Genomic DNA, 25,638 nt, shown 5'->3' on the forward strand with positions numbered 1-25,638 from the left:
ACTTGGCGTAGGCCTCCATCGTGGGCTGCTTGATCCGGGGTCTCACCACTTTGGAGGACATCCTGCCGCGTCAGTTGAACCCGATCCCGCCGTGCTTCTCCTCACACCACTGTTCACGTGGTCACAGACCACCCACTGCTGTCCAAACCAGCCCGAGTGGGCTGTGTCCTCCCACGTACTCGCGCACCCCCGGCGTTATGTTACCGGGCTCTGCCGTGTATGATCCCTGAACAGCGCTCCCCAGTCACTTGGTGCCTCCTCTTTTCAATCACAAAGTCATCCGTCGTGTGGGGTGGTCTAAACTATGGTGCTCCCGCTCCCATATTCCAAAGGGCCCCCGTGAGCGCCAAAAAGGGGGGGCCCCAGTAGGCAGCAATGGGCCCACAAAGGTCCAGATCAGCCCGTTCAGGAAGCCTGTGTCGATGCTCCAATATGCGGGCACAGCACCAGCAATCCAGTGCACACTTATCTGGTGTGCCGTGTCTATGTTGGGCCCTTCCGTAGCACGGCCTCCACTGCGCCCAGTGTCTTCAAGGGGGGGCCCAGCGCACCCCCCGGTGCACACAAGTGCCCTCCTATCAGGCGATCCAGCTCAAGGGCCTGCAGGGCACACGGAAGATCTGCCACTGTCCGTTGGCAGTTCGGACAGGGTTTTTTCTTTCCACACCCCCGAGCGAATACACAGTGCCAGGGGGCCCGCAGCAACAGCATCTCCCGCGAGTTCGCCGCTCGCAAGATCCGCGGCGACTTTGTTGCCAGTAAGGATCACGCTGGCCTTCCCCCCCTGCGCAGCAAACAATGTATCTTCCTGGGTGCCGGTGGCGTTTAAGCAATTCCGCCACGGGCCCAGTCACCGCAGGCAGGTCGCTCAGCAGGATCTCGGCTGCATTGCAGCCCATGGGTTGATCCTGTCGTGGATGCCTGCAGCCTCCGACGTGCGCTCTCCCATCGCTCCTGCTCCGCTTCTCAGTCTGCCTTCGGGCGACGAACGGAAAGTTCGCCGCGGGGGCCCTGCCGGTCCTAAGCATGCGACTGCAGCGGCGACCCCGTGACTACTGCCTTCTTCTTTGTTCTGGCCACCATTTTGTCTGTGTCCCCGATCCGGGACCCGCGGCAACACAGTGGGAATAACTCGGGATCCGAGCGTTCCCCACCCACCAAACCTTCAGCGAGTGGCACCACAATGTTCATACACTTGTGCGTAATTTTTCAGCGCCGGCTGGTCGCCGCACACGCTCCATTTCCACAGGATCAGTTCAGGATCTACGGAGCTCCACGAAAGCACAGCCTCCTACATGGCCGTCCAAGTCACGCCTCCCTGGCCATTAAAAGATGCTGTGCACGTTTCTGTGGAGCTCCCGTTTCTGGAAAGATCCTGGGAGAGGATGGCATCAGAGCAGGGATGCATAGAGACCATTCTGGGTCGAATGGTTGCAAATGGGGTCAGCATTTTACATGGAGGAAATCTTCATCCCTATTGAAGAGCCGCTGTGAAACTATTGTGACAGTGAAACTGATAAAAAGGTTTGTGCACAAAGACCCTTCCCCTTTGAACAAGATGCAGAAGACCAAAAGTGGCTTCATGGACACATCACCATCCCATACAACGTTATCCATTACTCAGGCGCCCAGATCCCGAACACTGTGGTGCCCCCTCTCTGCTTCTTACGGGGGAGTTCAGACCAAAGGGAAAGGGCGAAGCGGCTGGAATTTCAAGGGGCCCTGCCAACCTCCTTTTAAACTATTCCCAGGATGGGAGAGGAACATGTCCAAACTCTTTAGAACCCTTGCTATGGGAAGGCTTGTGCCTGCCACAAGTTAGAGCGCTATGATGATGGAACCAAAATTAAACACTGAAGCAGATTACAAGGTGTGCTCTACGGATAAAAACACAAGGGCACCCCGCAACACAGCGCTTTGGACATAAAATGACATGGGAGAACGCTTTAGCCCTTACGATATATTTTTAAACTCTACGACACACTCATTTTATATTTCCTTGTGATAATGGCAGCTCTTTGTTTCAATTCTATTTGCAGAATGCAATCTGTGAGGAAATAAGTGCTGGTTGCTTGTGCACTGCTGGCCAATGGAAACTTCTACGTCAAAGCGATTAGCAGCATAGCATGGCTCATTGAAGCGCTGCATTGATCATAATTGTGCCATTCTTTTCATTGACCCATCTGATGTAGGGAGTTGGCAAAACCCGAGAAGCATACAATGGGCCTCATTACGACCCAGGCGGTAAGTTACCGCCTGGGCCGTGACTTTACCACCATGGCGTAAACTATGTTTACGCCATGGTGGTTGGCGGACTTACCGCCCCATTCCGAGGTCGGCGGGGCGGTAAGTCCCCAATCCCCATTTACCCTTCCCCATTCCCATTTTTGCCCCATAGGGCATAATGGGAGTGGGGAAGGCGTTAATTACGCCACCGTAAATTACGGTGGCGTAATTAACATCAAGTTCCCTTACCGCCATGGTTTTTTACACCCGCTAGAAGCAGGTGTAAAATCCGCCATGGCGGAAAGGGAACTCGTGATTGGCGGTAAGGGGTCGGCGCAGCTAACGCTGGCGCTAACCCCTTACCGCCAGGGTCGTAATGAGGCCCAATGTCCCTTGCTTATGTGTGGTCACAGGCCGGTCCGACATGCTGTTGGAGTGCTGAGATGATGCGCTACGAAAAGAAAAACAAAAGGATTAATTGCACGACTTACCGTAACGTTCCACTAAAATCATCTATGCGAGTTAATTCTGAAAAGTAATAGCCAGGATCAAAATAAATGTTTGATCAGTAAGTTAAAAGCAGCTACAGGGCATCGTGCATCGCCCCGCACCGTGGAAAGGGGAGCGAGTGCAAAGTGTGCCCAAAGCCTAATTTCCAAGTGGGATGTACATTTATTTTTGTCCATAATATAAGAGCAACCATGTTTTAATGTTCTTGTAGAGGTTTCCCAATACATCCCCAAGCACAGTGCTATGTACTGCCTCAGTTGGACCTGGAAGTCATTTGCAGCCGTCGGTGTCAAGCTAACCATCAAGGCTACACACACTAAGCAGTGGCCAGCTCGCAGCAATCCTAAACTCTGTGATCAGCAGACATTTCTGCAGGTGCATCCTCTGCGGCACTCACTAGGACTCCGGAGTGGAATATCTCGGCACAAAAGATGCTTTGATTTGGATGCACATTCCAGACCCGGCTGATAAGGGAGCACGTATGCCTGTAGAAAGCGAGGCATAGGGCCAGGAGTTGGGGTTTAGGGTGAACTGGACCAAATTGGAGCTCTTTCCACTCCCATTCATTTGTTCAGAGGAGAGCAAGACATACCTGAGGGTGTGGGGGGGAGGAGGGGGAGTTTCAGGGGGGTCACAGTGACTAGGAAGATTGAGGACCTTTAATCTGAAAACTACTTAGTTTTATGGGGGAATGCAAGGAAGGATATTGAGAGATGGGCCAAACTACTTTGTCATGGATGGGTCGGCTTAATGCCATAAAGATGAATGTTCTTCCCAGGTTTCTCTTCTTTTGCCAGATATTTCCTATCCAAGTGGTAAATAACTTTTTAGCACAATTAAAGAAGGAATTACTGGGAATAATGTGGTGAGTGGTCATACCTAGAATTGGATATAAGGTCTCATTCTCCCAAGGGAGCAGGGAGGGGTGGGATTCCCCACTTTGAAACCTACTAGGGGGATTCCCTGATAAGAGGCGTGGTGGATCACCTAGAGCCACAGACTATAAAACAGGTTTATTGTCTTGGAATAGCAGCAATGTCTCCTGTGGCCCATGGGGAACAGCTTTCGATACCCAGGAATAACATTCAGAGGAGAACTCACCAACATCTAGTCTTACAAATGGTGTGGGTACTATGGAGAGAAAAGGAAGACGAGAGGTTGTTGTTGACCTGGCCATGCCCTCTGAAATCACTGTATCTGGGCACCACCAATCAGGAATGCAATGAGTGACCCTAAAAGGTTCCAACAGTGGTATGAGCTGGGCTGGAGAAAGCATGTCAAATGTGGGAGCATTGGGAATATAGAACAATAATCCAATCAAAAGAATTGCTAGATGTAGAGCCACACTTAGTATTTCATACGTCCCGGGAGGATAGCTCAGCGGCAACGTGTTTGCCTTGGAAGCAAATCCCCGGATCCGCGCTTAGAAACCTCCGGGTATTTAAGCGTGTTATAAATACGCAACTAAGACAAAAATTACAATTATGCAACTAAAAAAACAAATTATTCCTGTAACAGTGCCTCGATGCCCACGGTCTGTGTGAGCGCGTTAAAAATGCAAATAGATAAATAAATAAAAGAAATATGTTCATCTTAAAGGATTACTTCTGGATGCCAAACGGGGTAATAACTTTAGGAGAGCGCTCCCCTTCTTTGAAAATATATTGCTGGCTAATGGGAGCCATTCCAACTTATTATTTATCCTTTGTTGAGTCTCAAGTTATGTTATGTTGTGATGCTGACCAACGAGGAACTCCATCTATGCATTACTGAGGAGGATCAGTGAGCCTAGCATCTACCTCGCCTGGTCTGATCACAACTAGAGGGGGATGTTGCAGAGCAAGCTGGGCGAGGAAGCTCTTGCTGGGGTGGGGTGGGGGAAATGTGCCCATTAATCTTTTCCTGCAATATGTAATGCTGCTCGGAGGTATTCAAAGTGATTAAACACTCAATCGTTTGGGCAGACGTTTTCCTCTCCATTGCTTTTGCAGCACTGGCTTATCATTGTAAAGCATAGCACAGGTTTCATCAACATTGGAACTTGAGCAGTTCGTCATGTAGGTCCAGCAGATCCCAGTTGTGGCAGTAACAATCTAGCTCAAGGGTAGCAGACAAATGGCAGCAACGTGATACTAGATACACCGACAAGGGGCATCATCGGTCGGTACATTACATGCTCATGGAGCCAGAAGCATGCCTCCTCTTCCAGGGACACTGGCCGTTCATTCGAATTTTGACAATTGGAGGCATGGCTTCAGCTCCTAATGAATGCAAAATGTGGGGTCCTTTGTAATCAACACCAGAAATTGGGATGCTACTAGGACAGATACAAACATCACAGCCAAATCACTGACCTGAACAGAACTCTTCTGTCCTTACAAAAATGTAGCACACAGCACCTTCGGCAACAATGAAACATCTTTTGACACATCTAATACCCAGTTGAGCCTTTTTGTTTCATATTTTTACTCATTAAAAGTACCTTACACCGTTGTAATCCCATCGACTGGTTCAAGTACTGTGAAGATATAGGAGTTATTCTCTGTCAACCAGTGTATTTAATGTGATGTTGGAAAAGGCCAGCAGAATCACATATCTCTACAATGCTCATCGTACTGTCCGAAGGGCGACAAGTAGGACACTACACCCCATTTCTCTTATGGAGCCCAGTGGAAATATTCAGTCAACAGGTCTTCAGGATTATGTGTATGAGAGTCAATTTATAAGCTTAAATAATGGGTTAGGAACTAGGCCTCACCCCGCAAAATGTAGAAAATACATTATTTCCAAAACATAAATCTGAGTAGTGTCGCCAGATTAACCAACTTCACAACTGCTTTTGTATTGCAATGTTTTTTGATAATCTACTGATGAAGGCCTTTACTGGCCCCATTACTTAGCACACAACAGTTCACACTGATTAACGGTGTTGAACGCAGACATAAGAACCAAGATAAACCTATGTTGTTAAACTCAGGAAAGTTCCTATCCAGTCTCGGACTGTCAGACTGGGATTAAGTCCCCTACTTTTGTGAGCAACTGGACGACGGTCCGTGAAGAGCACATTAGCACTTATGACAATGGAATCCCGCATGTGTGTTCATTTTTCCGCAGCCACTCTGAAGTTCTAAGAAGATGCATTCTTCCAACCCTAAAATCTCTGGGATTGTCAACAGTGAAGACCAGCTTTGTAAACACCATTGTTTTCTCTGATCTCGGACATGTGAGGGTCTTCAAGATTCCCCCGTTCCCCCAATAAACACAGGGATTGAAATAAAGATGTAATGAGGAGGAGCTAAATGAAGATGCAGGATATCACTCACTGTCCAGTATGTAGGAGCTACCTCGTAACGAGGAGCAAAAGCATAGAATGACAAATCCAAATCCCACATGAGATGGAATCTATAACTTGATGGTTAGGATACAGGTTTTAAATGCCTTATTGTGTCCTGATGCTTCTTTACCCACATTCCCAAATGCACAAATTAATGTCACATAGGTATGTTGGTATGGCCGTGGCATGCCTCAGTGTCAAACATAGGCACCTTTAGTCAACAGGAGAGCTAAATAACTCCCAGCACTCCTATCTCATCACGTATAAACAACTGCATTTTTATTATAGTGTTTAGAGATCGATGCTTATGTGATTTTAAGTAACTTGTAGCTATTGTCCAGAATTGTGTAATCCTCTTTCAATTCACTCTTGCTGCTCTTCCTATTCACCTCTCCCTACACTTTAACAAATCACGCTACAAATTCCTCCTTTTCCATCCCCATCCTAAAACTCTCCATCTCTCCTGCACCTCCAACTTCCTACAAATAATGCAACAAGGTAACCACACCTCCACTAACACCTATCCACCTCTCCTCTCTTCATCAAAGTTTCAACTTCTCTACTCTTCCTTACTAAATCAACTGAACATTGCACTCTGGAATGCTCAGTCTATATGCAACCAAACCTCCCTTATAACCAACTTTTTTCCCCTTCAGCTCTCCTCACATATACCACCTTGCTATCGGTGAAACCAGGCTTTCCCCATCTGACACTTCCACTCTGGTGGCCTACACAACTACATCCTTAAATCCCTCTCCTTGTCTGACTTGCAGAGGTGTAGGCGTCCGACACCTACTCTTGCTGCCTCAACGCCTCACAGATCTCCAATGCCACGTCCTCTCCAACCTCTTGAATTCATCCTCTCGACTATTGCTTCGCCTGAAACCATATCCATCCATCCATCCATCCATCCATCCATCCATCCATCCATCCATCCATCCATCCATCCTCTGGTCCCACTGGACCAGTCTATGGTGAACATGGGCAAATCCTTGATTCTCTTTCCACTAAACATCACCTCATTCTCTTGGGTGACTTAACGTTCCCTCTCCAACCACTTTTGAGAAATCTGAACCCCGGTCTTTTCATAGTGATCATGCTCTCCACTCCATCAATAACCTACCTACTCACACAGGGGGTAACTCTTTGGATGTCTTATTCACTTCCACCTCTCTCTTAGCCACTAATACTACTGTTAAACTATCTTTATCTGATCACTCCATTGTTTCCACCACCATCTCCTTTCCACCCTCTGACCACTCCTCATCATTTGCCTCCCCTATTATTAAAAGGGAACTTAAACATTCTGCAATTCTCTTTTTCTTTTGGACCTACAATCTCATTCTTCCTTTACACCTGATGCCTCATCCATGAACACTGCCTTCTCCAGGTTCCACTACCTACTATGATGAATTCTCCTCTCACTTTCCACCCCTATTTCTCTGCATCCTCAGCCATGGGTCACCCCACTCATATGCTGTCTCCAGACATCCATGCGTCGGCTACTGAGCAAATGGAGGTGGACCTGCTTGCATGAGAACCTGCAAATCTACAACTCTGCCCTAAATCTATTTCACCGTCATTGACTCTCACTCCAACCAACGTTGCCAGCAACAGGGCACCGAAAACTTACACCTCACTCTTCCTAAAGCTAGGACTATCAAAATCCACTCACAGCTAATGACCCTGCTCAATACTTCGCTGCAAACATTTCAAAATTAGATACCATCTCCGGACCTTTCTCAAACTCTAACATTCTACACTCTGCCTACTCTACCAACATATTTTGCCTCGATCACATACTTTAGTCACACTAATACTGAAGACATCCTAGCGCCAATGATGAAGGCTAACCACTCTCATGTCCCAACAGACCCTCTTGCTCCTCAGCTAATCAAGCCTATACCCCTTTAACGTCCTCACCTTGCTGAACTCTTCAATCTATCCTTCCAACTCCACTTACTTTGCCCCTATTTTCAAAACATTCATGGCCATCCCCCTCATAAAAATGCAAGGGGCTGACCCGAATCTACCAGTTAACCTTCACCCTGTATCTCTCCTTCCTCACGACTTCCGCAGTGCTCGGATTGTGCTAAACCATCTTACCAGTTTTAGACACCCACAACCTTCGAGACAGCCTACAAGCAAGTTTCTGCTCTTGTCACCCCACAAAACTACTCTCATGAATGTCATCAGCTTCATCGCCTCTATTAAGCAGTTCAACCCATCTTCTATCCTACCTCTCCGTGTCCTGCAAGCAACCTTCAACACTGTCCGTCACTCTGATCTCCTTAATACCTTCTTTCTTCTTGGGATTCATGATTGAGCCCTTGCCTGGATGGACTCCTACCTGGAACTTCGCCTATTCTCAGTGTCCTGGAGCAACATCACCTCTCAAATCACTCCTCTAACTTTTGGTGTTCTACAAGGCTCAGTCTCGGGTCCTCTCCTCTTTACACTCTACACCTCTGTGTTTGGGGCCCTAATCTGCTCCTTTGGGTTTGGTGCCACCTCTTCATGGACACCCAAATCTTCTCTTTTCCTCTGATCTCTATCAACATTTCCAGCTGGCTCTCTCCCATTAAATACTCGATGGCTTTGCGCTCTCTGATGTTAAACTACCAAAACAGAGGTACTATTCTTCCCTAGCAAATACTCTCACTCTCTCTCTCTCTCTCTCATCTCTTTCCCCACCTATGCTGTTGCCAACCAACACTCTCCCCAATGTTTCTTCAGCTAGAAACCTCCACATCACCTATGAACCATCTCACACCTTCTCTACTTTCATCACAACAACTGCAAAAGCAGCTCACCTCAACAACCAAAATATTAGAAAAATCAGACAACCCTTCCTTTAAACACTGCCAAGCATCTCAATCACATTAGTCTTCTATAAAATGGACTACTATGCCTTTGGTCTCCTCAATTGTGCTTGGTTTCCTCTCAACAAGATCAATAACTTTGACACTAGTACTTCCATTGCACTCCGTCACTTCACACCTACTTCCTTGTACCATCACCAGTTGGGATGACTGACTGTGCAAAGCAAGGCTAGATTTAAATGTCTTCTCCAGTTCCACACATCTATCCCTGGTAAGGCATTATCAGGTCTACCTTCCTCCATCCAACTTTACAAGCCTTCTTGTAATCTCCACTCTGCCTCGTCGACTACCCTTGTTATACCTCTGCTAAAAAAGGTGCAAAACTGCAGTGAAGCTGTGCACCCCCCCCCCAAAGGGGTTTCCTACCTGGAATATAAACCAAGAATGAGACACCTTTACAAAATAAGATAGTCCTATAGATACATTTATTTGCATCAAACATAGCACTCGAGCAGAGCGGTGACATGTGCTTCACTAGTGCTCTCTGCCTTACTTGTAATCTTTTGGCTCCTTAAATAGGTTTTTTCAGCTGCATTAGCATGACATGTAAATAACACAGGGTCCTTGAAAGGTAAATCACTGACAGGGTGAACAGAAAGTTTGGTGTGTAATTATATCCTTAGCCTGAGCTCCGGGAGGAGGGTATCCACATGGCAGTATTTGTGCGTGCTATTCTGACCACAAGCAGTGCCTGCAATTTAACACCACACACACAGAGGTCATTTGGGTTGCCGTTTGTGGACCATGTCAAAACTGTTGTGTGACATTTTAACAGAGAAAGTGAACTGGTATTCATTGAATGTATATTTCCACAAGTGGCCCTTTGAACATCAGTTCTACTATATGTGGCATCTTATAAGCACAAGTTATGATACACAGGCGGGGAATAGAAAGGAGACTCAGTGTACTAATGTCAATAGCCTTTATTTCATGTATTGCTACATCTTGCATTATCAATGCATTATTAACCGATACAGGAGGCTTGAGCAACCGGACAAGTGCCTGGCAACAAACCGGTAGACAATGTAGAAGAAAGCCAAGTGTAAGCATTAAGCACACAAATGAAATGCAGAGTCACCAACTGTTACTCACCTGGTATCCACAGGGACGCCACCCAGCCGGGTTACTCGCTGGTATGCTTCTCAGCTTTGCCCTGATGTTGTCTGCGGGGAAGGTTCTGCCTGAAAATACAGGAGGACTGTGTTCAAGACTGACCGACTGGGGTAAGTATCCTCCCTCCACCCCGTATGCTTTCAATCCCTCTGGCGCCCTCTCCTCACCTTGTGGTAGAATTAGGCGTGCTCTCCATCCTGCATTCTTTGCAGGGGCGCGTTGTCTTTCATGGGTGAGTGCAGTCCAGTTACTTCACTGACGCCGGCTCGTTTGATATTGTTCAGGTAGGTCTTATTGCTGTTCTTTAGTTTTGTTGCTATCCTGCATGCCTTTCTTTGTTTAAAATGTCTATTTTCTCTCCCTTAGGTATGCAGAGCTTCAGCGCGGTGAACTGGCTTGGTTGAGCCCTGCTGGTAAATGATGGCGCATTAAGAGCGCTATGATGCGGCAAGTAAGCGCTATGTGCAGCGCTGCAAAGTCTTGCCTTTGCTAACCTGTGTTTTCCTTCCTTGTAGGTCGCGGTGTTCTTCAGCGCGAGTGGAATATCCGGAGTGGTGCCAGCCGAGAGGGGACCAGCCAGGTAAGCCTTTAGAGCAGTTCGTAATTTGTAAAGGTCTCTACAGCTTTCTTTAATGTTGCCTCCATCTTCCCCTTTCAGGTCGTTCTGTCCGGGAGACGTGCAGATTCGAGGAAGCTGTTCTCAGTAGCTGCGAGTGTGTAAAGATGAAGCCTGCAGGTAAGATGCGACTGCTAATGATGTTCCTTCTGGCTCCTTGCAGGTTCTGCTTCTCCGAGGTTCGAGGGAATAGCTGGACACGGTGAGCGTCACGCTGCAAGCTGCAAAGTAACACGAAGTATGTTCTGCAGTCAGGGTGTGGTTTATATAGCCCAGGTAAAGTAGTACCAGGCCTTCCACACCCAAAACACTAGACCGCATAGCTTGGTTCTTAGGGAACCAAGCTATGTGGATGCCTCCATGTTGGCTGAAAATACAATAAAGTAGTTCCCAAGAACATTGTTGTTCATGGTGTATGAGCCTGGCGCCATAGGCGCCAGGATTGGCCCCATGAGGGCTTTTGAAGAGGATGCCAGGCTCTAGAGGCCCGAGTCCTGACTCCACCTGGCCAATGGGTTTGCCAGAGGGGGTTTTGGGCGAGGGTCGTGACACCAACATAAAAGCGAACACTGGTGAGTGTCATTTTGCAGTTGGTGCTATATCCTAGGAATTGAGACATTGTTCTCGATACAAATGGCCACTAATATGTTGGAGGGAAGGGATGGAAAATGAATGGTTATCCAATAGCTGTGCAGTAGGTAGAACCAGGGCAGCTGCAGTCATGAGGCAAGCCCAGGAGGATAAAAAAAAAGGGGTAAGCACAAGGCCAGGAACATCACCCAGACGCTTCTGGAGTCAGTCAGTCAGTCAGTCAGTCTCTCTCTCTCTCTCTCTCTCTCTCTCTGGATAGGGACCCTGCTGGGGCTCCCTGGGACTGCCGATGGGCTTGGGTACGGTGGACCCACATGGGAAACTAATGCCTAAAGCTGGGGACATCAGCCCTAACCGTCCTAGAGTTCTGTCTGGGCTGCGTTAAAGCCTTTCCCGGAGGGAAAGGACGGGGACCCAGCAGGGGCTGCCTGGAACCATTGTTGGGCTTGGTGACGGTCAACCTACATGGGAGACATCCTTGCAGGGCTAGGGGCATCACCCTCTGACCATCCTGGCGTACTGGCTGGGTGGAGTTAAAGAATTTCCCTTCAGGAAGGGGTGGGGCCCTGCCGGGGCTCACTGGGACAGCCGCTGCACTTGGGAATGTTTGACCCACTTGGCAGACAGCTGCACAGGACTGGGGAAATCACCCCCAAACCATCCTGTGGCTCTGGCTGGCCTGTGTTACAACTTTCCGCCCCAGCAGTGTGCCAATACCTCCCCAGATGGAAAAGCTGTAACGCAGCCCAGCCAGAACTCCAGGACAGTTGTAGGTGCTGTCCCCGGCATTGGGTATCCGTCTCCCATGTGGGTCTACCATCTCCAACCACAGCAGCAGTCCCAGGGATTTCCGGCAGGGTTGCCATCCTTTCCCAGAGCAAAAAGCTGTAACGTAGGCCAGCCAGAACTCCAGAATGGTCAGAGGTGATGCCTCAGCTTTGGGTGCCCATCTCCCATGTGGGTCGACCGTCCAAGTCCAGCTGCAGTTACGGAGAGCACCGGCAAGGTACCCATTCCTTCCCAGAGGGAAAATCTGTAATGCAGCCAAGACAGAGTTGCAGCCTGGGCTTGCGGACTGTCGACCCACATTGGAGACATGTGCCCTCACTTCCAGGGATGGCTTGTATGAAAGGGGTGGGGGTGATAAAACCATGATAGTTTGGATTTGTTTTTGCAGGGTCGACCACAGATAATGAATGTTTTTTGTTTAGTTTACAGTTGTGGCAGGCAGAAACTTTCACTGGCTTATGCAAGTAGTACAAAATGTCCTTTTTTATTTATTGCACTGTAACTATTATAATTATGTTATAATTGGGGGTGGATTGTTAGTGTGGTTGGACAGACAGTGGCTGAAGTGTCAGTGGTGTGGGCAGGAGCAGATAGTGCAGAGGTAATGCCCAAGGAGCCCTGTCGGGGTCCCCATCCCTTCCTGTAGGGAGACGCTATAATGCAGCTCAGCCAGAACTCCAAAATGGTCAGGGGTGATGTCCCCAGCCTTGCGAGACTGCTCCCATGTGGGTCAACCAGCCCCAAGCGCAGCGGGAGTCCCGGTAGGGTCCCCTGTGCTGTCCAAGAGGGAGAAGCTGTAACACCGGCTTGCCAGAGCTCCAGGATAGTTGGGGTGAGGTCCCTGGCCTTGCGTGGCTGTCTGCCATGTATGTCAACCACCACTAAGTGCAGTGACAGTCCTAGGGAGCCCAGGCTGGGTCCCCATCCCTTCCCCAAAGGGAAATTCTGTAACGCAGGCCAGCCAGATCTCAAGGATAGTTGGGAGTGATGTCTCCGGCATTGGGTGGCTGTCTCCCAAGTGGGTTAACCCACTTGGCAGACAGCCACGCAAGGCCAGGGACGGTTCCAGGGAGCACCGGCTGGGTCCCCATCCTTTCCCAGAGCAAAAACGCTGTAACGCAGGCCAGCCAGAGCTCTAGGATAGTCAGGGGTGATGTCTCTGGCCTTGGGGTGATGTCTCTGGCCTTGGGCGGCTGTCTACAATGTGGGGTGACCGTCCAAGACCAGCAGTGTTTCCAGGGACCCCTGCAGGGTCACCATCCCTCCCAGGAGAGAAAGGCTGCAGCACAGCTTAGCCAGAGCTCCAGGACAGAAAGGGTGATGTCCTCAGCTCTGGGCACCTGTCTCCCATGTGGATTGACCATACCCAGGTCCAGCGGTGGTCCCGGTGAGCCCTGGCTCCGTCCCTGTCCCAGGCTTGTTACAGCCTTTATCTCTGGGAAGGGACAGGGATCCAGACAGGGCTCCCTGGGAATGACGCTGCACTTGGGGATGGTCACCCCACATGGGAAACAGGCGCCCAAGGCTGGAGACATCACCCCCAGTCGTCCCGGAGCTCTGGCTGAGCTGCATTAGAGCTGGTCCCTCTGGGTAGGAATGGGGATCCTGCCAGGGGTCCTGGGACCGGCGCTGGGCTTGGGGGACAATCGATCCACGTAGGAGATAGGTGCCCCTTGCCCTGACATCACCCCTGACCCTCATGGAGCTCTAGCTGCGCTTTGTTAGAGCTTTTCTCTCCAGGTAGGGATGGGGACCCTGCCGGGGCTCCCTGGGACTGCCGCTGGACTTGTGGGCAGTCGGCACTTTTTTCACCCAGGTAGGTGCACCCACACATGTGAGGTACCATTTTCGGTGGGACACCTGTGGAAATGTGGGAAGCTAGGACATGTGTTGCCGGCGTGTTTCGGTGGTTTCCTGGTGACGAGTGTCTGAAACCTTTTGAATTTGCCGGGTCTTGTGGGTAATAAATTCCAGGGTGATTTGCGCAAGTCAGACCTCTTTGGATTCGCACAGGTATTCTTTTCAGAAATACATGTGGTTCCCTATTTTCCTTAGTGGCTGCGACACCCCAAGCCCAAATCTGTGGGTTGTCCACAAAGCCAAATCCAGTCTTCCGCAGGGCATTTGATGTAGCATTGGTTTAGCCTTTTCCCTTTGCGCCCAGGTATGTGCACCCACAAATGTGAGGTACCGCTTTTGTCACAACACCTGTGTGAATGTGAGAAGGTAGGACATTTTGTTTTCTCTAGGTTTTTATAACATTTTCATACATCTGCTACTGCACTTTGTTACACAACTCTTTCAATTCCCAAATGTAACCTAAATGTGGTCGCTGCTTTAGGCACTGTACACCTTTGTAACTTGCACAAGCCACCTATCCTTCAAAAGGTCTGCCTGTGCGCTTACAAAAATATTATGCTTGCCATCGCTTACCACATTTGTTTTCCTTATTTTCAAATGGCAAGTGTGTCTGTTTAGGCCATCAGCATAGAACTCCTGTGTACCATGTCCCAGTTTGTGGCTTGTGGTATGCTGGTTTTGTAAAACATTACGAAAAATGTGTGATTTCATAGCTCGAAGAGTCAAGGGAATGTAGCCGTGCATTGCTTTTCTCAATATTCACAGAAGCCATTACCTTACAGGCCCAAACATGTCCAGCACATACCTTTTTTCAGTCATGTTTCCAATGTTTCCCAAACTATGGGAATTTTAACTACATAGTTGGTGCCTGACCTGCACAAATGACCCCTTCATAAACTTGGAATTTTGTCTATTTTTTAGAAATGTATGCCTTTGTCTTCCCATTCAGCTTTCCTACCCTCCTCTTCCATTCCATCCAAGCAGGTCCTACTGAAAAAAAGGGAAAATTTGCCTCTCACAAAACTGATGGTAACCTTGTAAAAATGTTTTTTGGTTTTCACTCAACCTGTTCTTGAAAGCTTGGAAAATGGTGAATAGAGAACAGCAAACCATTTGTTCCTAGCTCTTAAAAGGAAAAAAAACACAGGCTTCTTTGATCATTTTATTTGCATTTTTTGAGAAAAAAAACACAATTTGCTCTTTTCTGTTTGTTATTTTCTCTCACCCCCATACAGAAAAGTAAATGGTGTTATGACTGCGTACATATGGGAAGAAAAGGGGACAAATCTGGTTGAGCTATCTCATGTAGCAAAAAAGTTACAAGGGAATGAATGGTGACATAACGAAATCTCCAAAAAAGGGCTCGACACTGGGAGGGAAAACCCTCAGCAGTTAAGGGGCTAAACAGCACAAAAGTCAGGCATAGGCAGAACAATTGGTTATCTGCCACTGAGAAACAGACAGAACAAGTACATTCCCAACAAAAGTACATGTCCAACACACTGGCTGGCAATTATCATAGAAGCTCATGACACCGCCTTAACTGATATCCACTATTACACATATGATATACCCAGAAAATATGAAAATATGCCATTTCTATATTTATCCTCACAAATATTGCCCTCTTATTGTGAGAAAGAGGCATATTAAAGAAGGATATTCAGCAGAACCCAGTAAGATTCATTATTGAAGATTTTTCAGACTCCCTAATTTTATAGGGACCTACTGCATCAATTATATGTACGTGTCTAACACAATCTTACTGAAAGCATATTTCAAGAAAGATGCTCAGTTATTTAGGTTTAGGATTTACCTAGTGTCAAGGGTAGGCTAGATGTGAGTTTTGAAGCCTAGCTGAGTACAGATACTCTTTTACTTGGGTGCATTTAATCGCAAGATGAGAGCAGTAAATATGTATTGCATGGAATAATATTTGTGAACACCTGAGGGAAAATCCAGTGCAAGCAACACTACCAAGTATCTGGCCCAGATGTGCACAGGTGTGGAGAAAAGCTATTTATGTTTCCAGGCAAACCGTTCTGAATAGGTGCTCCTTATGGGGGAGCAGTGAACAGTTGCCGTATAAGAGGGCCCCCAAATCATGGGAGCTCATATGTCCCACAAAAAATGTAGAACAAAAACATACATGCCAAACTTCTCTTTATGAGGAATCCCCCACCCCTAACTTTAATCAAACCACCAAATCGAGCTAAGCAAACCTCAAATGTGTCAAGGACTACAGTACTGCAAGGTCCTCTAATGACCTCCAAACCAGAAATATCTAAGCTTCAACTCATCAAAGCTCAGCATGCGAGATATTGCAGCAACCTAGTGCCTTGAAGGCTAGGGTCAAGTCCTCCAGTGACTCAATAGGTCGACGTTTAAAATCTCGTGCATAAGGTTCACTCTATACTCTGCATTCGTTCAAAATACTTCCAGAAGGTAGCTCACCGCCACACCTCAACCTACCATATTAATATGCAGGGCCAAACGCAAATGGCTAATCATGGTACTGCAGCGGGAGGAACAGCGATTCTATGTAGTGAGCACACAATAAGAGAAATTGCATGAGCTGGCCGAAATGTCCTGAGAAAGCTTTACCACCACCCCACCTCTCTTTGGCAGGGGATCCTCAGCCACCACAGCGAGGACTCCTGCCACGCTGCTCTCACAAACTGCATCAGCCCAACCTTTGAATCACACCCACGCAATGGGAGGAGACTGAGCCCCAACCACCCAAAAGCAGTCGTTTGTTTTCCACTCGAAAGGAGACAACCACCCATAGAGGCTTCATCAATCTCTCGGCAAAAAGGCAAACAAGTTGCCATCCACACCCCAAACTTAAAAATTGAACCACCATGCAGCACTATGCAGGGACCACAATGGAGATGTGTGCACCCAAATTAACAAATGTGTACAAAGCAAACAGCAGTAGGCACTCGGACTAACCTCCCATTTCAGGTGAAGGGCATTTCAAGTGCAATGCTTCAATGCCATCTGTGATGCCATCTTGTCCGTATTGTGGAAAATAATCTTTAAGCAAAGAATTTATGAGGTAATATTCATGCAGAGCCAAAAGAAATAAAAAAAAAATACAAAAGTAGTAAGCATGTTTCATTCAAGGAAGCAAGGCAACCTGGGGTATTATAAAAGCCTCTTGCGCCATATGGGAAAGTCTCATTGGAGCTCAGAGGAGAAACCTAGCACAGGCAAGAACTAGATTTTAGGCTTGGTTGAATCTGCAGTCCATTATGAATGGAGACCACTTGGGCCCTCTTCGAGCCATATACAAAACAAAAAAAGTTGGGTCAACTAACCATTTCGATGGTTGAATTAGGTCTGGGGGAGGGCACAATTTATCGAAGGGAGCCCAATAGAATCTTAACCCATCTTGATAAATCCACTCCAATCTTTCCATAAAACATCCTTTTAGAATTAAAAATATTCATGCTTTGTTTGGGGAGGATTGGTCAAAAAGAGTACATCATGCAAGGGTGGAGGGGGTGCTAAAACCAACACAACTGTCATCCAAAACTCTATGCGGTCACTAAATGGGTCATCGTCCAATCAAATGTGTGCTCCCGAGTTACCCTTGTGCTAGATTTCTTTTCAATGGTGTACTTCGGAACTGCATTTTCTAAGAGCATGCACTAACTTGGGTTTTCACCCAAAAGCGCTGGGCTAAGTTTGGTATATGAAATACAGTACACAGTGACAAGAACCAGGCCCAGAAATGTGCAGAAGATTGTAACCAGTCGAAGGCAGCATGCAGTCTTTGTGTTTACCTGGTATGCAATCATGACGTCATACCTACAACCAGAGCGAACGACACCCCATAATAGCACCATATCCACTGCCACCACATTAGAGTGCAACCCATCACTGCAACCAGCCACTGCTCAAATACTATTGCCTTGGTGCTCCAGAGGCCATACGAACACGGCAATGAAAAACCTGAACTGGCTTAGCCTCTATATTGCAGCATATGATCAACAATTCTATGCCATTTCCACGGGGCTTACTGGAATCAGCACCCAAGACACATCACTCAATTAGCACATAATTACCAACACATTTCTCCTTGGTAATCCCATCCATTTGCCAACATACTTTGCACCAATGTGTATCACCATACGTGAAGAGGAAGACAATGGGCCTCATAAGTTTGCCGATCCAGAAACAATGGTGTCAGTAAGCCTACCATCACTGTTGTTTCCGGACCGGCAAACTACAAGTCTGCCTGCCGGAGCCACTGTGCCAGACAGGTCTGACCTTACCGGGTGCGGCAGCCACGGTAAGCAGACTTGTCACGGGAGCACCAGCACCGTTAACAGTGCCAGTGTTCCCGTGTCTCCATTACCATAGAGTCCCATCGGACTCTATGGGAATGGGGATTAACGAAATTGCCGGTGCCTGAATTCCCGGCTGCCAGACTTGGACTAGCCTGGTGGCACCGGGAAGTCAGGCGCCGGCAATTCATTCTGAGTCCAGCGGCAACCCCGCTGGAAGCACCAGCAGGGTTACCGCCATAATCAGAATGAAGCCCAATGTTTAACTTTCACCTACTAATTTACGACAAACACAAGAACTACTTCTAAATAAGGGTTTATGTGTAATATACCTAGGTTTTGAGGAGATCAAATAGTACTGAGAATTGTAGATATAGTCAGTAGACTACAACCGAAAAAGAGCAGGAGGATCCAGCTTCCAGCCGGCGCAACCAGCCTATGGACAGTGGTGGAAATGGAAAAAATGTGGTGTGAGATCACACAACACAGGGGCGGGGTGGGGGAGGAGTTTGGTGATGGGCCGTGCACGAGGGGCCGTGGTCTAGAGGGGGCGGGGCTCGTAGTGGACATCCAGCCATGCTGGAATACTTAAAAAAATAAAACAAACACCTGCGACGGCAGCATTGCCTTTTACCACGCCTTTGGCAGTGGTGTGTAATGCACAATGGTCGCTACATGTACAATCAGCTGTACATGTAGCGAGTATTGTGCATTTCTCACCAGTACCAAAGCCGCGGTAAAAGGCAATGCCGCCGGCCTTAGCAGCAGCAGCGCCCTGGCCGAATTGGCGCCCCTGCCCTCCCTGCCCACCTTGAGGAGCCTCACACAGTCTTTATGTAGAGCAGTCTTCCTTGCGCATTAACTCAGCCTATTAATAAATCTTGTGACATTGGGCACAACGTTTTCTTTTGCTGTGCCCCATCTGCCAAAATGCAGAGTCGGTAGAAGCGACTCAGTGTAGGCTTTGCAAACAAAGCAGTCATAGTGGAAATGCGAACCAATGGAATGCACATCACACACTTTAACTTCTTGTAATGCAGCCTCCCACGAAGCACCGGAGAATCAAAGGCTGACTTAACTCCTTGTTGCGTCCGGTGATGTCCACACATATGCCTGCTGCGCCTTCTCCCAGCTTGGGGGGAGCCTTTAAGAGACTGCCCAGTGCTGGCTGGCAGGGGGCTAATGGCGCCCTGAGGGGGTTTGGCGCCATGGTCGCCTGGCCTGCATTAAGGCTGGCCGTGCTGCCGTTCGTGCGCTTAACTTTGTTTTTTCTTTTTTTTATCTATTCTATGTTCATGGTCTTGGGCGGCCGACTCTGGCCGGATCCCGAGATCCGGCTCCACATCTGGTGCCGGATCTCGGATCCGCTGAGAGCCGGCCCAATGACCAGCACTGCCTATGGAACAACCTCCCCCGCCACACCTCAGGGCTGAACCACCCTATCCGCTCTTCAGATAAAAACTTAAAGTGCATCTCTTCTTCAACTAACTCCTGCACTGAACTTATGTACATAACTAGTGCCTAGATGCCCACGCCGGGCTATGCGCTGCTATAAATGTATAAAATAAAAAAAGGTAAAAGATAGAAAACCTTATTTCACACTTCATTGGCTGCGTTGCTTTGGATGCGTGAATATTACAAGTTAGAGTTACGGGCCTCCGTTTGGGCTTTGAATTATTATTATTAAGGATTGCGCTGTACGGACGCGCACAATTAAATTCTTTCAAAGAGCCAGTGGCCATGAGAACAAGGACATTGCAAACATAGACCTGCTGTACAAGAGGAAAAGCAAATAAAGACGAAGTTCGCTCAGATGGATATCGGCCCTGTAGGGACACGCTGCCATTGTTGACAGCTTGCAAATTTGACACGGATGGGTAGAGCGGTGCAAGCAAGGTGTTTCGAAAATAACTTGTGCAAATACCGCTTTCTTCCTGAATGCGATCCCTCATTTCGCTTTAGCAGGTCAGTGCTTGACATTTCACACAAGAAGTTCAAAGTGCAATCAATCACATGTGTACAGAAATGATCCAGGGTTGGATTCGCCCCTCTCTCTCTGCCTTTGAGCCCGTGGCTGGGCAACAATCGTCCCTGGGGAGTGAGGGCCGGTTCCTGCCCACACCTGGACCGGTTTGGACAACAAAAAATGTGAAAAAAATTATTTTTGAAAACAAAAAAATACCTGCAACGACATAATTCATCAAAGCAAGGTAACACATGTTATCTTGCTTTGATAATTTATTTGCTTGCATGATGTGTGCATCTTAAATTATGATGCATGCTTCATTCACAGGCAGCCTGCAAAGTTGAGGGGCCGGTGCTGCTGCCGGCTGTCACTGTGCCGCCACTCCAGGGGGCACGTGCCCCTGGAGTTGCTGCATTAGTGATAAATATGTATTATTGATAAACTACCAATTTTAGAGTAGAATAAGCATCCATTTCGGACTATGTATTTTGCCTTTCGCAAGTTGCAGTAATAGCATTTTTTTTTCCAGCCGTTGTCTCCGTTACGATCATGACAAGACATTCCATCTCAGTGTCCTCAGTCACTTGTCAAAATCCTTGTGCCTAAAAGCTTCTGTACAGTGTAGAAATATTTGACCATTGATAATGATATTTATATTGTGCACGTACACAAGTGTTTCAGAGTGCAACAAGGCAAGGGAGGGGAACAGGGGAGAACAAAACAACGATCTGACTACGCCCAGTGACAATGAGAATGCGCAAGTGCATGGGAGAGGGGGAGGGGTAAAGTGCATGGAAGGGGGGAGTGGAATGTGCGAAGCAAAAGGGAAACAGATAAATCATAATAAATAAATATAAGGCAACAAACAGTGGTAGCCCACTTTTTTTGGGTGTCCGGGCCTATTTCTTGTCCCAATGTGACTCTGAAATGATCTACATGTTTACCAGGCACAGCATAAAATGCAACATAGCAAATGACTAAACATTGTAAACAGTCAACAGAAATGGGAGTGCAAAGCATGGATACTTGCCATAGGCCGTCATTGTCCCAACATACGGCCCATCCACCACGTTCCTGTTTTCTTCTGCCAAGGCTTTGATGTACCGCTTGCTGAGATCCAGAATCTGCTCCCGGAGCATAGAGCTACTCTCGTGTTGAGTTCGTTGCTGAATCGTAAAATGCAAAAGCATCATACCCCAAATGAAGCCGAAGGACACAAGAAAAAAGCCCAGCTTTTGCGAGGACAATTTCCAGGGAGTAAAGAAGGCCATTGCTGATGGGCAACTGGTACAGTTCACGCTGGCGCTTAAAACACCAATATAGGAAACGCATCCATTGCCTCCACGTCTGTCCTTTACACGTCAGTGTCTCGCTCTGGTGCTTCGGTCAGTTTCCGGCCCCGGTGCAGTTTCATTCTGCTGGAGAAATAGAAATACATTTGGTCAGCGGGTTTTTCAGTTATCAAGCGGTTACTCTTGAGAGAGCAGGACAATTCATTCACCCAAAATCCATTGAAAATACTTCTTGTGCAGATAAACTGCCTTAAGGGAGAAATAGTAGACATTCCTTGGAAGGGTGCAAATCCAGGGTCCAAGTCCTAAAAATTAAAGTTTGGGGACTCAACAAAAGAAATGGGATGTAACGTCACCAGAAATTAGCCTATCAAGATGAAACATGCACATTTCATTAAATTGGCTTTGCATAAGCACCCAAATTGAACAGGGCGAATGGCATTTGCCTTTCATAAAATCAACACACACAGAACCAAGAGAGGATATTTTCTTCTAATAGTTTTTTTGAAACTTTAAAAAGGTCTTTGTGGGATGTATTAACCCACTTATGCTCTGCCTGCGGCATCCCTGTGTTCTGATGGTGCCAGAATTATCAAAATGGCTGCAAAACCCTCATGCACGCCAAAACCTATGGAAATTGCGCTTTACAACATGAAAAGATGGCTGGCAAATCTACCATGCAGGTTGTCAGTGGTGGAACGGAGATCTCACTCCTGAAACATGGCACTGGGCTTCACAACAAGTAAAAATGGAGTGCAGAGGGCAAAGCAGTGCTTTGCTGAACAAAATCCAAAATCTTGCTTTTAAATCTTTTTCTTGGTTGCTGAAACTGCAGAATGCCGGTACAAAACACCCTCAAACACCCAATATTCTTGCTGGGTGCTACAATTCAGATAGTTCAAGAAATCATTATGAACATACAATGTTCTGAAAAGCTGAATTTGTCATCAAAACATTCACAGCAAAATTGTGCCTGCCTGTGAAATCTGTCAAAATCTGGGCACAGTACCCTCGGCACCCTGCATGACAGCTGTCACAAGCTTGCTTTAAAAGTGTAAACGTATACAACTGAAATCTAATGTCGGAAATCAAAGTGACGTGTTATTGAGAGTAACCTAGTTTGTAACTGTTTAATCCCATGGTTTAGAATCTGGAATAAGTGTTCTAGCTGCTTGTTTTGAAATTCCAAATTTGTTTTAAACCAAGAAAAAAATGTAACAGAATGACATTGAAATTAAGCCTGCCTAAAAGCAATCAAACCAGTCCAAAGGTTTCCCCCACGGAGGCCAGGCATCTCCCTTCTGCTTCACTCCACCAGGAAATCACAGCTCTGTGACGATTAGATTAGGGGAGGAGGATTTGGGGCTGCAGGGGAAGGGGACAATGGAAATCCTCTGGCTGAAAGGAAATGCGAAGTGTGAAGAGTCATAAATGGCCTCTCCCAAAAGGACCTGGGAAGAGACTGCTTCTGAGCTGCCAGGAGAAGGAGGTGGAGACAAACCACAATTTGTTGCTTATCAAAGGCCAAAAGCACATCTTTAAAAGACTGAAAAATTACTGTGTAAAATTGTGAAAAATATGTAAACAGATTTGTGAATCTAGTTTTTGGCGGCACGTTTTAAGAGGCGCCAGAACTCTGAGATGTTCTGGGAAGTAACAGTACAAAATATGGTTTTACACCAAATGTATGTATGTATGCCAAAAGCATGAAACTGCCTACACTTATGCCCATATTCAATGTGCACATTTGTACAAATTTTCTGATAAACTGGATATTGTGTTCCGGACAAAAAGGGCAAAATGCTGTCAAAAGCAGACACAAGATCCTACAGCTACGAGGTTTGGAGGAGTAGATGCTACACAATATGTAAACTGTATATATGATTGTTATAGAGATTGCACACATGGAAATATGTATTGTACCAAAAGTAGATTTTATGTTCAAGGGACAAGGCGAGGATTCTGACTCAAACTCACACCATCAAGGTGACACCCTGTTTTCTCCTCCTATCAAGGTAGAGAAGAGATTCTAGCCAATCGCCTGCCTAAGAGGCGCACCTAGGATAAACCAGCACACACCCCTTTTATCATATGCATAAATAGAGACAGCTCATGACTTTGAGAGGGACACATATTCACACACCAACCGATTGCAGAGGGAGCAGCCTGCTAGAGAACCATTAATCTTCCTTGCTCCAGACTCCAGAAACTTGGCAAGCAGAAAGGCTCATTGCATAGCTGAAACATTTTCAGCTAGGCCTTAAGATTCCAGAACCCACCCCAAAAACCTAAGGGGAACAAAAGAAATAGACGGGCTGTTCTGTAACTGCTTTCCTGCTAAAATAATTATTACCAGAACCAAAAGATCCAATCCAGTTGTGCTGTGACCAGAGCCATTGCAGACGTGATACAGTCCTGTGCCGGGCTGTGAAGAGACCCAGTGCAGTCCGGTGTGCCTAGCAGAATCCCTGACGGACCAGAATTCCTGACGTTCCGCTCAAAACATATATAGTGAGTATCTATAGAATAGAACTGTCACTAGCATAAGTACCTGGCTTAGTCCAATCCCTATTTAAATCCATCCTATCTTGTCTTCATAACCTGCATTATTAGAAATCTTTTTGAATTGCCTGAACTCTCTATCTTATCCCTACCATCTTCCTTCTGTACTTGTATTGTTAAAAATAACTTTGCGCTGATATATTTCATCTGAAGAAGCCAAGTTCCTCGGCAGGCGGTCGTCCTGATCCAGTGACTGTGCTTCCGTGTGGTATTTGCTTCTTCATAGTCATCCCCTAGTGTAAAGAAATCCTGTTGGTCTTTTAAAGTGCATCCCTGTTTTCCCATTCTTGTGCCTATCTCAGAAAATTGACCTCCACTGAAACGTCCATAACTTTCTCAATTTTTATGCTAGAAACAAAATGTCAACTTCCGCTTGTAGCTAACATCCTCAGCTTTCCATAAAACCTAAAACCGCATTCCAAATCTATATAGTTATCCCACAATCACAGCGTGCAGAAAAGTTTGCAGCAAATTTTGTTTTAGGAAATTTCTGACACGTGTAAAACAGCTTTTGTTTGCACCCGACCTCAATTTTAAGATTTCCCATTGCTTCTTAGTATTAAATGATTGCTAGTGTTTGTCTGCAACTATCTAAAGCTGCTCCCATAAGAATTTAAACAATCTCAGCAATTTAAACCAGTCTTGGTGTTTTTAACCATTCCATCCCAAGATAACTTAAAAACCATTTTTTGACAGCTTGCCAATCAATTCGGTTTCTCTCTTGTGTTTTCTGGGGAGAAATTGGGATTGACATGTTTGAATTCTGCATTCCTGAATACCTGCTCTCTCTCCCATCTCTTTACATTGCCTGTTGGGGGATTGAGGGGTGTGCAGGGGAAATTAGTAACCACACTGCTATTTGATTTGAACACACTCTAAAGTATTATTTCTGTGCTGAATTGTTTTGCTCACTATTACTCCTTATGATTAGAGATTGATTAGTGTTACATAACCCCATTGGTGAATATTGTATACCCATTAAACATGGTGTGATTATATTGTGAATACATACATACATATTTTAAATTTGCAAACTGCATGATTCCTGGTTCAGTGTGACCTTAGGGGGGGGGTTCCAAGAGAGGGGCGTGATATGAGTGGTACATCGTTCAGAAAAAAAGAACTTTTAGACACAAAATAATAAGGATTTCAGTTTTGCATTACACGCTAGGCGTTGACTTAGGTGAAGTGCCACATTGAAATCACTTACATGTGCATGTTTTAAACTCCAAGAACCAATACAAATGTTTTCCCTGGGACTTGCAGTACCAAAATGGGACATTTCACCTTTAGTTTGCAATTTTTCATCAGGTTATATAATGCAGTGGTGCTGACTGCGGTTTGATCCCCGAGGTCAGCTTTAATTCATAAATTCAAAGAGGACATTCAATGTTTCTCATTTTAGTTGGGGGGATCGAGTTCAACCTCTGAATAAAGTGGGTGGACTCTGCGCTCCCCTCGCGAGTGCCCTCGACTTGAGCTCTGTGCAAATCAAACGTTCAGATGTTATGCCTCCCAACCATTTCAATGCACCATAAGCGGGTGTGTTATCACAATGAATGCCCTAGCCCTGAACTTTAAATTACCCGCTATTCGGTGATTTTA

At 46.6% G+C, this 25,638-nt stretch overlaps 1 protein-coding gene across 4 annotated transcripts in view; it reads right to left on the reverse strand.

Moving 5' to 3' along the window:
- Positions 1-25,638, reverse strand: part of MGAT5 (alpha-1,6-mannosylglycoprotein 6-beta-N-acetylglucosaminyltransferase) — a 1,044,542-nt gene that overhangs the window by 826,614 nt on the left and 192,290 nt on the right. For 3 of the 4 annotated variants that reach the window (XM_069616570.1, XM_069616572.1, XM_069616571.1), the window contains one exon: positions 21,210-21,597. In XM_069616570.1, coding sequence (XP_069472671.1) covers positions 21,210-21,450 — 241 coding nt within the window. In that variant the 5' untranslated portion in view covers positions 21,451-21,597. The remainder of the gene's footprint in view (positions 1-21,209; positions 21,598-25,638) is intronic. The other variant, XM_069616573.1, reaches the window with a different exon arrangement.

Source organism: Ambystoma mexicanum, chromosome 9, assembly GCF_040938575.1.
Source record: "Ambystoma mexicanum isolate Mex_15411 chromosome 9, UKY_AmexF1_1, whole genome shotgun sequence".
In the NCBI taxonomy this organism is placed as follows: domain Eukaryota; kingdom Metazoa; phylum Chordata; class Amphibia; order Caudata; family Ambystomatidae; genus Ambystoma; species Ambystoma mexicanum.